This window comes from Aedes albopictus, chromosome 3 (assembly GCF_035046485.1).
Source record: "Aedes albopictus strain Foshan chromosome 3, AalbF5, whole genome shotgun sequence".
NCBI lineage: Eukaryota > Metazoa > Arthropoda > Insecta > Diptera > Culicidae > Aedes > Aedes albopictus.
Window position 1 is genome coordinate 407,060,571 of NC_085138.1, and position 11,945 is coordinate 407,072,515.

The window sequence follows — 11,945 nt, forward strand, 5'->3', positions numbered from 1 at the left end:
GCTCGATGATCATGCCGATCGATCCTCGGCAGCAGGTCTCACCATCAGCGTCAACAATACCAAATCGTTAGATGTAAACACGGTCAACCCTTCCAGCTTCACGGTAGCTGGGGAAGCAGCGAAGAATGTTGAAAGCTTCCAATATCTTGGAAGCCAAACGGTGGCCGAAGGCGGCACCAAGATCGACATAGGTGCACGGATCAAGAAGGTGAAAACTGCTTTGCGAGTTTAAGAAATGTATGGAAAAACAATCAGATTATTCGACGCACCACAACCCGAATTTTCAACTTGAACGTGAAATCTGCTGCTGTATGCCAGTGAAACTTGGTGTGTATCAGTGGAGAACACTCCACGGCTGCAGGTCTTCTTCAATAGATGTCTGCTGTATGTAATTCGTGCATGGTGGCCTGACATTTGGATCTCCAACGTGGAGCTTCATCGTCGATGTCATCAAAAGCCGATAGCGACGGAAATTCATGAGTGAAATTGGAGGTGGGTCGGCCACACTCTACGCAGCGGTGGAAACGAAATATGCAAGCAAGTGATAGATTGGAACCCTGCAGGATATCGCAGCAGAGGCAGACCCAGATGCTCATTGCTCATGGCAGCGCAGTCTCAACAACGAAATAAAGCAAGTCGACATAAATTTGACCTAGCCACAGGTCAAGGCGACGGCTAGCAATCGCACAGAATGGAGATCTTTCAACTCAGCCCTCTGAACCACCGTGGGTGCTCAGGCCTGAAAGTAAAGTAAGTAAGTAATCCACTTGATATTTTGCTTTATTAAACTTCTGTTATTTGTTTCGAAACTGTCTAAAAGAATTTTTCAATACAAAGTTAAAAAGTTTTCGTATTACTTAAGAAGCTGAAACACTTAAAAGTATGTAACATCGACTATGTGTTGAATAACTTTCAACTGTTTTTGTTTATTAAACATACCATAACTGTACTGCCGGTGGAAGCATAATTGTCCCATGTGCATTTTTGGCAATATTGAGATTTGGCAGCCCATGACCATGTATCGTAGGGTACTATCATATGGGGAAATAAAAATAGGTAGTTTGTTCCGAAAATTGTTGAAAAAATGCATGGCCGATTTGTAACATTTTTAAAAGTGGACGCATAAGCGTCACGTTTCATAGGAAATCCTATGGAACTATAAAATCGCTCTAAAATAAAAAATAGTGCTCAAATTAAAAATTGGTTGATGTTAGAACACGATTCAGCACTTATACTTCATAATTGAGACAATTTACTTTTTTCGAACTTTGGACGCGATTTTCTCGATTGTCTGTTTTTGCACATGGGACATTTATGCGTCCACCGGCAGTGTAGTCAATGTGACTTACTTATCATTGATAATGTTGTTTACCACCAAGAAAATATGCGTTTGATAAGATAACTTTCCAGATAACAGTCGTTGAGCCAGTGCCGATAATCCAATCCTTTCCAAGTACTAGTGCACTAGTACAAATTTTTTGCATTTTCTCTAGCTTTCAGCTCCACCCAAACGCCCTTCTCGGCATTCAGGGTGAACGCACTCTTGGACAAACGCAGCGGAATCTGCGTTCTCTCCGACGCGTGCAAGCTGAACTCCTTCAACAAATGGTACATAGCCATCTTGATCTCCAGCAGGGCCAACCTCGGTCCAATACAGCTTCTCGGTCCGGCCCCGAACGGAAGATACGTTCCCGGAATGATCTTCGCTCGGTTGGCTTCGCTGAAGCGCTCCGGATCGAAACGGTCCGGTTCCGGGAAGTATTTCGGATCGTGATGGAGTGCCAGCATCGGAATCCAAACGGTTCGGCCCTTTTCAATAGTGAACCGAAGTCCTTCTTCGTCGTCGAAGATGTAGTCCTTGTTGGTGTAGCGATCCGTCAGGGTAGCCGTTGGATACTTGCGGAGTGACTCCGATACCACCATATCCAAGTAGGTCATTTTTTGGAGAGTATCGTACGTTAGTGGTTGGCCGTTGAAGGATCGTTCGGTTTCAACGATTTCTTCGTAAAGCCGTCTTTGAATGTCCTGGTTTATGGTGAGTTCATAGGACAGGAAAGACAAGATACTCGAAACGTTATCGAATGCCGCGAAGAAAAAGAAGAAACATTGCGCGATCAATTCGTTCTCCGTCCAAACCCTAGAATGCGTAGATTTGCCCACGTGCGATTCTTCAACCGTTGCGTAACCCTCGGCATCGTGGGTTTCCAGCTCTTCGTGCTTCAAGGCACCCTGCTGAGCTTCCATCAACATATTGACTAAATCGTTTCGAACGATCCCACGAATTGTACGCTGTGCCATGTTGTCCACGATCAACTTTCTGAAGTAACCCGCAACCTTCGCATCTACGATATCGAAGCTCAGCAATCTTTGTAGAAAGGGAACGAATCGCAGCGTTATGAAAGTCGTCAACGCCTTGAAAGTGTGCACCTTCTGTGTCTCTTTGCCTTTCGTGAAGAATTCGTTATCCGGATCACGGAATGAGTTTACATCAATTCCGAATGCCACTGTGGCGATCGCGTCGCACACGAATCGCGAAAAGGTATCCTTCATTTCTAGTTCCAGTTTGTCCCCAGAGCTAACCTCCGAATGGAAGAAATCCGTCATATTAGTGGCACATTTGGTCACCAGTTCGAACATGTGACGTACGCGGCTTCCGGTGAACGCAGGGCTCAGCGTTGATCGCATGTCTCGCCACTTTTGTCCACGGAGCGAGAACACCGAGTTGAAGAACAGACTATCGGCGGGCACTGTTTCGCCAAACATTGGTGTCCGATCGGTGAAGCTGTCAAAGTCCTTGATGGCGATCTTTTTGATCATCTTCGGGTCACGAACCATGTACGTGGGCTTCGTCATCTCGTAGTAGCCGATTATTCTGGTGAAGTGAGAGAGGTTACGTTAACTGAATGCTACAACCGGTTTGTAACCACTTACTTCGCATCCGGATAGGAGTTGTACAGTAGTTTTGATCCGAACACCAGCTCAACCCGTTTGAACACCACCATGTCGAAGATACCCATTAGAAAAGTCGGTTTGATACAAGGAATCGGTTTTGTCAAAAAGTAGTGATACTTTTGTGCGATGTACCGATACAGTAGTAGAACAACGGCGCCCACAGCTATGGCACCGAACAAGTTTACTTCGACCATATTCTTCGGGTTACACGGGTACGCAGTAGGCCGCGAAAACTGGAATGACTGTCGAAAAGCAGAAGAAAACACTTATGAACCAGGATCTCAGTAGGCGTAGTAAGTATATAAGGAATAAGAAGTGTTCAACTGATTGCACTTGGTAAACCGGATCCAGACACTAACCGGATGCACTTGATACTATCGATTTGTATTAATTTTTCAAATACTCTCCAATATTTCACTCAGCTGACGAACCGCCAACGCCCGTCTGGTTCAATCAACTCCGTTTATAGGACTGACGGAGTGAGTCATTTTATTTGCTTTTTCAGTTTACTACGCCGCCAAACGTTCTTCTAATACACACTCACCGCGCGGTTTTGGTTTGTGTAACTGCTGAGATTGTATGGCAGGCTGCTTATCGCCTACAACAGCTGTGGATGCGCGGCACCAAGTCTCTGCGTGTGTGCAAACATGCGCCGAAAGTATAAAGACTTGGTGGTGAGGAAACAACAGCTAGGTACAATGGATTGATATCGGGGTGCAATTATAATGCCATATCTAAAATGCTGATAATCCGGGAGAAGCTGGGAGAAATGGTTGCAAATGGAATTCTGTTGACTGATAAACGGTGACAGGTCTCTAGCGAAGAATATCCATTACATTACATTACATTAAATTTGAATCACCGAATGGAATTCCTCCAGGATTTCCTGTTTGGATTACTCCAGAAATTTGTCATGTTATATTCTTGGGGATTTTTTTTATTATCGTACAAATTGGGCCGAAGGGTCTCAGATTTTCATGAAACTTTTTCCACAGGCAGATCTCATGGAACAAGAAAGAAAATGAGAAAAATTCAGGTCGCCTATTTTCTCGGAAAACTCAGGTGGATTTTTTTTGTTTTCCCCTAACACTACTTACTTTGAAAAATCGTAACTCAATAAAGAAGCCCTGTAGAAACAAAGTTTTTTTTAACGAAAATAAAAGCAAATTTTCTCAGAAATCCAAAAAGTATGAACTGGAAAAAGTTTTCCACAAAATTTTCCACAGTTGAGAAAATTCACGAAGAAGAGCCGGAAAAACTTGGGTCTCCAGTTAGCCTAGTGGTTAAGGCTATGGATCGCCAATCCGGAGACGGCGGGTTCGATTCCCGTTCCGGTCGGGAAAATTTTCTCGACTCCCTGGGCATAGAGTATCACTGTACTTGCCTCACAATATACTAATTCATGCAATGGCAGGCAAAGAAAGCCCTTCAATTAATAACTGTGGAAATGCTTAAAGAACACTAAGTTGAAGCGAGGCTGGCCAAATCCCAGTGCGGACGTAGAGCCACAAAGAAGAAGAAGAAAAAGAAGCCGGATAAACTATGTCCGAACTCGTGGAAATTTTTCAAAAAAAAATTTTTGTGAAGGTTATTACATAAGCTTTAGTCGCTGAAATATTTGAAATGCACTTTTTTTCGTTTTTGAGTTATGGCCAAATTTGTTGAAAAATGTCCAAATGTGCCATTGAAGTCTTTTTTTGAAAAATCATAACTCAAGAACGAAGCATCGTAGAAACAAAGTTTTTTTTTTATGAAAATGAAAGCAAATTTCGTCAGGAATTCAAAAAAAAAAATGTGAAATTGGCCATAACTCAGGAACGAAAAAAGTGCAATCCAAAAATTTCATCGATCAAAGCTTATGAAATCACCTTCTCAAAAATAGTTTTTTTTTTAATTTTCCGCGAATTCGGGCATAGTTTTCCGGCTTTTCTTTATAAATTTTGTGACGACTTCATTTCAAATAAGAATTAACGATTTTTTCTAAATTAGTTCACGCCACGTCTCTCTCTCTCTTTTTGGCGTAACGTCCTCCTGGGACAAAGCCTGCTTCTCAGCTTAGTGTTCTATGAGCACTTCCACAGTTATTAACTGAGAGCTTCCTCTGCCAATGACCATTTTGCATGTGTATATCGTGTGGCAGGCACGAAGATACTCTATGCCCAAGGAAGTCAAGGAAATTTCCTTTACGAAAAGATCCTGGACCGACCGGGAATCGAACCCGTCACCCTCAGTATGGTCATGCTGAATACCCGTGCGTTTACCGCCTCGGCAATATGGGCCCTCACGCCACGTATGACGTCGCAAATTTGGCTTGTACAACTGCTACTTGTTAAATAATATCCGACGAAAAAAAAATGTTCTACCCTGATAATTGTATATTTTTTATACATACGGCTAAGAACTATGAAATCGAGTCCATTCCAATCTCCATTGAGTGTTTGCTATTAATTATTACCGTAAACCGGGGTCAAATTGATCAGCGGGGTGAAATTGATCATTCGGGTACTACATTGTAATTCCATACTAGGAACTCTTAAGCGTCGCAATGATCTTAATCTTTTTACGTCATCTGGTTCGTAGATGTCTAGAGATAAGTGAAGACTTTTATTTTTTTAGACAAAAGTTAGTTTTGCCTTATTTTTTTTAGGAATTTGCAATGTATTTCTCATTTAGGTGAAATCATTACTACTAAACAATCGATTGCTTGAAAAACTTCCCGTAAGTTTTCTGTTTTAACATTTTTGTGGAGCCTTGGTTGGGAAGTTATGTAGCTAATCAGAACATGGAATAGTTAAAAAAAGTTCATTTTATGATGAAATAGTCATTTATTGTGATAGAAATCACTTATTTCAAATGAAATTGCCTATCTTTAGGCGTTTAAGGGGAAATTTAAAAATTTCATGTTGCATTTAAAGTATTAAATTCACTAGTTGTAAGATTTTAAACGCGTTATTCGGTTTTAGAAGGGCAAAATTAATCGAACAAGGAAATTTTCCTTTCCAACCGATGCTTCATTGTATAGTGATCAATTTCGCCCCAAAGTGGCACTTCCAATTTTATGATTTTTGGAGTTATTTAACTTAAAGTTTAAATTCGTTAAAAAAATTCTGTCACATGGTTCCACAGAGATTCACTGGGTACTGGTTTTACAGGAATTCTTTTAGCAATATTTGAATTGCCACTGATATTATCCGCAAAAGTTGTTTTAAAGTGATCAATTTGACCCCGGATTACGGTACCTGAAAAAAAAAGAAAAAAAGTTAGTTTGAAAACCAGGATAACGTAACAAGAGTGGTTTTTGAAATATTCATAAAATAAAAAACAAAGAAAGAGAAATCGCGTGTTTTACCCTTCTTACACCCATAAGAAGGGTATCAATACCGCTCAAAAACCGACTTTCGATCCGAGGCCCGCAGGGCCGAGTCTCATATACTAATCAACTCAGCTCGACCAACTGAGCAAATGTCTGTGCGTGTGTGTGTGTGTATGTGTGTGTGTATGTGTGTGTGTATGTGTGTGTGTATGTACTGTATGTGTGTGTGCGTATGTTACAAAAAAAAGTCACGCACGTTTCTCAGCCGTCTGATATCCGATTTGAATTCTCTTAGTTGCAAATGAAAGCTACAACATCCTAGTAGAACCCTATTGAATTTTATTACGATCAGACATTTGGTTACCGAGATATCTTTCGAAGAGTACTTTGAAGTAATATAGGTTAGCTTTTTGAGAGATTTTTGACATTTAGCATATTGATAAATATCTCAGCCATCTGTCAACCTATTTGGGTTCTCTTAGCATCAAATGAAAGCTACAATATCCTTTTTTAAGGCCCTGAAATTTTATCTCGATTGGACATTTGGTTACTGAGATATCTTTCGAAGAGTATTTCAATAAATTCCTTTTTTTATTTTATTATTATATTCGCTCGTTTTCTTGCATGAGCTTTTGACCAGTCTAAGGAAAATTATTTTACTATACATAATGCTGACTTCATATAAAGTGTATACTAGCTGGTTATTATTTTCAATAAAATTATAAATAACAAATTACAAATAAACAGGAATTCTATGAAAACTAACAATATGTTAAATGAAAGCTTTGAATTTATATATTGTGGGAAAAATGCAAGTACCGAACAACTAAAATGACTAGTAAATACCAAAACTGATTTACATAGTAGATAGGGTCTTGTACCATTTGGGCAGGTGTACCTATTTTGGGAACTTGCCGTTATAACTAAGTCAATTTCAAACGAATTGATTTGAATTTTTGTATAGAGTCAGGCACGAATAGTATCTAACTCTATACAAAAACCCAAATCAATTGATTTGAAATTGACTTAGTTATAGCGGAAAGTGCCCAAAATAGGTACACCTGGCCCAAATGGTACAAGACCCTATATCATTTTTAAACCATAACCATGAATACCAAGTACTTCGGAGCTAATTTATTCGACTGATATAGAGATATTAGACAAAGTGTATCTCGCTGATTTTCTTATCCATTTGTTAATCGATTCAAGATCTTTTGGCAGTTAACAAAAGATACAATATTCCAGAATATGTAAGCAATTTAAAAAAAAAATCATACAAGATTCTAGAAGGTGTCTGGCATTTCTGGTAGTTTGTCCCTGGTCCATGATGCTATTTTGAAAGCCAATCCACTAGATGCCAAATCCACAATATTTTCTTCAACTTTTGGCCAATCACACAAAATAAATATGTTAAATACAAATAATACAACAATAGTTTTAAGAAGTGTACGAAGGGTTTTGTTCACCATAGGTGGATTAAATCGGGTTTTTATAGACAACTTTTTAAAATTTCTAGGATGCTGTGAACGCTAACACTGCCCATATTCGCAAAGTTGACATAAATACCATTGCCATTGACAGCATACACAAGCTAATATCTATAGAATGTGCATATTTTTGATCAGTTTTATTCGGTAGAGTACAAGATTTAACTGTTAGTTAGATGTCAACGTTGAAAAAATCTTGAACATCGTTTTAATCGTTGTTGAAATGACAAATGTGTGTTGAAACTACAGTGGTGTTTACGTCAAATATGCGACCATGGGCAGAACAGTGAGGATGCCAGTACACAGGGTCAAATATTTCAGGTATCAGTAGGTCGGCTCTAGAGGCACGTTCTCCTCCATTCGGGAAATTTGTGCCATCGCCATGAACACGAGCCTATTCATCATTTACCTGACGGAAAAATGGAAGGAAAAAGGATAGGACATGGGAAAGGACAGGTAAGGGAACAGGATCGTCATACTCGCAAAAGCGTACCACAATGGGTTCACATAGCGTCCTGAAAAGGACACTGTAATAACGCATAAGCGTACCACAATGGGTTCAAACAGCGCCCTGAGAAGGGCACTGTGATAACGCATAAAGCGTAAAGAGAGCCTATAGCTCTTTACCACAGCGGGTCAAGAACAACAGAACGTCCTGAAGATTCAGGTTTCTGAAGTCAGTTTCACTTAATAAGTGTTTCCCGAGTACTCGGAAACGCAATTGCGCAAAAACTGGACAGTTACATATTAAATGATACGAAGTTCCATAATCGGATTCACAGCTATCACATGCAAATGAATCAGCTTGCAGAATATTCACCATGTGATAACTGAGTCGGCAATGGCCAGTCAATGCTCTGACCAGCATGCTGCAATTCTGCTTTGACAGATTTGTTAGATACTTTGCCACCGCTAGAGATGGCTCAGTACAATACAATTTTGTTTGACGACATGACTCCAAACTATTCCAGTATTGTTTGGCAGCCCAGGTGTGAATCTGAAGCTTTACCCAACACTTGGATACCGGAATAGCTGGCTCAGGGCCAATGAAGTCATGTGATGCTCCAGTGCGAGCTAACTCATCAGCCAACTCATTTCCAGCGATGAAAGAATGGCCAGGTACCCATACAAGGTGAACAGCGTTTGCTGAATTCAGCTCCTCGATTTGAGTTCGACAAGCGATAACTATCTTCGACCTGGAGTTGGCCGAAGCAAGTGCTTCAATAGCAGCCTGGCTATCTGAACAGAAGTATATTACTTTGCCCATTACGTGCTGCTGAAGTGCTGATTGCACTCCGCACATAAGAGCAAAGATTTCGGTCTGAAAAACGGTGCAGTGTCTACCAAGTGAGTAAGACTGATACAGCCTTAGCTCACGAGAATAAACACCAGCACCTGCTCGACCTTCGAGAAGGGAGCCATCAGTGTAACATACGATGCCGTCTGAAATACTTCTCTCCAGATAACCAGATGTCCACTCTTCCCGGGAAGGGAATTTCGTGGAAAATGTCCTATATGGAAAATTACAAGCAATTGTAAGATCACTTGGAGCAAGGACAACTTTGTCCCAATTCACCAAAAGTGGAAACAACGAGGTGTGTGTTGAACTGCGGTTCACAGGAGTTTCCTCTAGTAAACCGAGTACCCATAGGCGGTAAGTGCAAGAAAGTGCTTCTTGTTTGAGATGAATGTGTAGTGGGGCAACGTCAAAGAGAACTTCGAGCGCTGCCGTGGGAGTTGAAGAGAACGCTCCAGACATCGCCATTAAGCACATCCTTTGGAGATGGCCTAATTTTGATTGGACCGTTCTCACTTCGCCCTTTTGCCACCACACAAGACATCCATAAGCCAATATTGGCCGAACCACAGTTGTGTAAATCCATTTGATATACTTGGGTTTAAGACCCCAAGTTGTACCAAAGGTTCGCCGGCATTGCCCGAAGGCCATACAAGCTTTCTTGATTCTGAACTCAACATGAGGTGTCCAGGAAAGCTTGGAATCAAGAATGACTCCAACGTACTTTACCTGTTCAGTCACATCGATTTCAGAATCAAAGAGACGCAAAGGTCGAACACCATTACGGTTTCGCTTTTCCGTGAAAAGAACAATAGATGTTTTACTCGGATTTACCGAAAGGCCATATTGGCGACCTGAAGAGCGTTGGATGCATACTACCAAATTTCAATAATATTCATGATAATTTATGTTATTGATGCCTTTAATTCATGATTCTGTTATGAAATGTGGTGTTATTCTATAGAAAACACGATTTTTTAGAGGTTAGGCCCTTTAAAAGGGCGTAACTCAAAATTTCGCCCAACGATGATTTTAAAAATTTGCCCAGAGGTGTGGGATAGATAAATAAAGAGAATGGCTTTTCAGGTTTTGATGGTATATTTTATTTTATAATAACGGTAAATGGAGCACCGTGTCAAATTACGGTCAACACTTCTCTACACTTATGTGCGTTAGTGACGGATTTCGGCCCTTCTTAGCACACGCATATACTACGCAAACGACTGACACCGCTAATTCAATCCGATTTCCGGATGTCGTCAGGATTTTCGTATGATTTTTAAGATATTAACGGTTATTGTTGTTTACTTTATATTTCCAAAAAGGCAAATATTTACCGTGCATACGAAATTATATGACACTATGAAATTTCAAAATATAAGAAATTTGTAACTCGGTGTCAAATTTATAGCTCATTTGCTCTGTAACCAATATTACAGACTTCCAAAAATAACCATTTTATATGGAAATCAACAAATACTTACTTCCTTTTTGATTTTTCCAATGATGTATGTGCTTTTTTGCAATTTCTCATCGTAACAGGCTGTTTTACCTCACGCAAATCTGACAGGAAAAGGCCTACTTTCCCACACCAAATTAACAGTGCTGTAATGGTTCTTTACAGCACTGATTTGCGTTGCGTAATGAACCATTACAGCACTGTTTTCAGTTTTGGTCAACTTCTTGATGCTTTCTGGACGCAGTTATGGAAAATTGTGACAACTGCACAGTAAACCTGTTATGATCAGATTTTCTTAAACATGGCTATGAACATCAGTGTGCAGTTTGATGAAAAAGTTTTGTTAAAAACTATCCTCAAGGGTAATTTATGAAATTGCAAAAAACGTTGTACGCAACTCGGTGCAGAACTCGATTTTTCCAGCACTCGTCGTAATTATCCAACTCGGCAAGCCTCGTTGGATAAATGTACGACTCGTGCTGTAAAAATCGTCATTCTGCACCTTGTTGCGTAAACTACTATTTCCATACCAGCTTGAGCTACCATACTACTCGGCCTTTATCAACCAACAATACGTCCACATACATACGTCTATGAGCTAGAAAAGCGGATCCGAACTCTCAGATCCAAGCCAAGCCTTCTATCGACATGGGTCGAATGCAAGCGCCACTGCGATGCATTACCGTAAACGCACCATACTTTGCGCGCTGTTCAATAAATTGTTGTAAAATCTTGCGTGTTCATAATGCAAAGTTCATGAAAGACCAGATTGTTGTCTTGATAAATAAGGACTCTCGATACTATTGGTATTCAACGAGCATTGGTTACTGAATTGCCGAATGCTAGGCACTGACCAAAGTTTGTTGTATAGACGGTATAGGTTAGTATAATACAACTTTTTTGCTAGCAGCAGCTGGTAATGCAGCCACAATGCTGATGGAGAAGACTGAACGGACACACGATAGGCAATGACGTGACGCGATGAAAATACAAAACTGGTTCGCACTCGCGTGCTGTGAGTTCCCGTCCCGACCAGTACATAATGAGAACATTGTATCTAAAGTTGTCATTTCAAGACCAACATTTGAAAAGGCTTTTAAAAAAACATGTTTCTGTCGATTTAAGGCTTTCTGAACTCCACCCACGCATCTTACCACCACTAAAAGACTAAAAGAAAGCACAGTCCGTTGCAAAACTAGACAAACGAAAATTGTCATGTACCAACAACAAAACAACCAGACAGTTACAGTTAGACGAAACATAAGACCAAAAACGAACAATTAGTTACCCCTGAAGATGACACAAAACCTCAGTGTCGAAACGTCGGGCAAACAATAAACTCAGATAAACAGAGGTAACACTTGGGAAATTTCCATCGACCACGCTTTTAACGATCATTTTAAATTTTCATAGTTGTGGCTTTCACAGCCAGAGGCG

General features: G+C 40.4%; 2 protein-coding genes across 2 annotated transcripts in view; both read right to left on the reverse strand.

The window, feature by feature from the left end:
* Positions 1 to 11,945, reverse strand: part of LOC109403726 (sodium-dependent transporter bedraggled) — a 358,384-nt gene that overhangs the window by 117,334 nt on the left and 229,105 nt on the right. The window lies entirely within an intron of this gene.
* On the reverse strand, positions 1,328 to 3,534 carry LOC109426411 (probable cytochrome P450 9f2). The gene is made up of 3 exons (XM_029875559.2): positions 3,312 to 3,534; positions 2,932 to 3,194; positions 1,328 to 2,872 (listed from the first exon to the last, which is right to left on the reverse strand). Exons 2-3 carry the CDS (start codon positions 3,144 to 3,146, stop codon positions 1,465 to 1,467), a joined length of 1,623 nt encoding a protein of 540 aa, XP_029731419.2. The 5' UTR covers positions 3,147 to 3,194; positions 3,312 to 3,534; the 3' UTR covers positions 1,328 to 1,464.

Coding starts and splice junctions, on each gene's coding strand:
- LOC109426411 (XM_029875559.2), bottom strand. CDS start 3,146: ATGGTCGAAGTAAACTTGTTCGGTGCCATAGCTGTGGGCGCCGTTGTT. Junction 2,873..2,931: donor AACTCCTATCCGGATGCGAA/GTAAGTGGTTAC, acceptor TCACTTCACCAG/AATAATCGGCTACTACGAGA.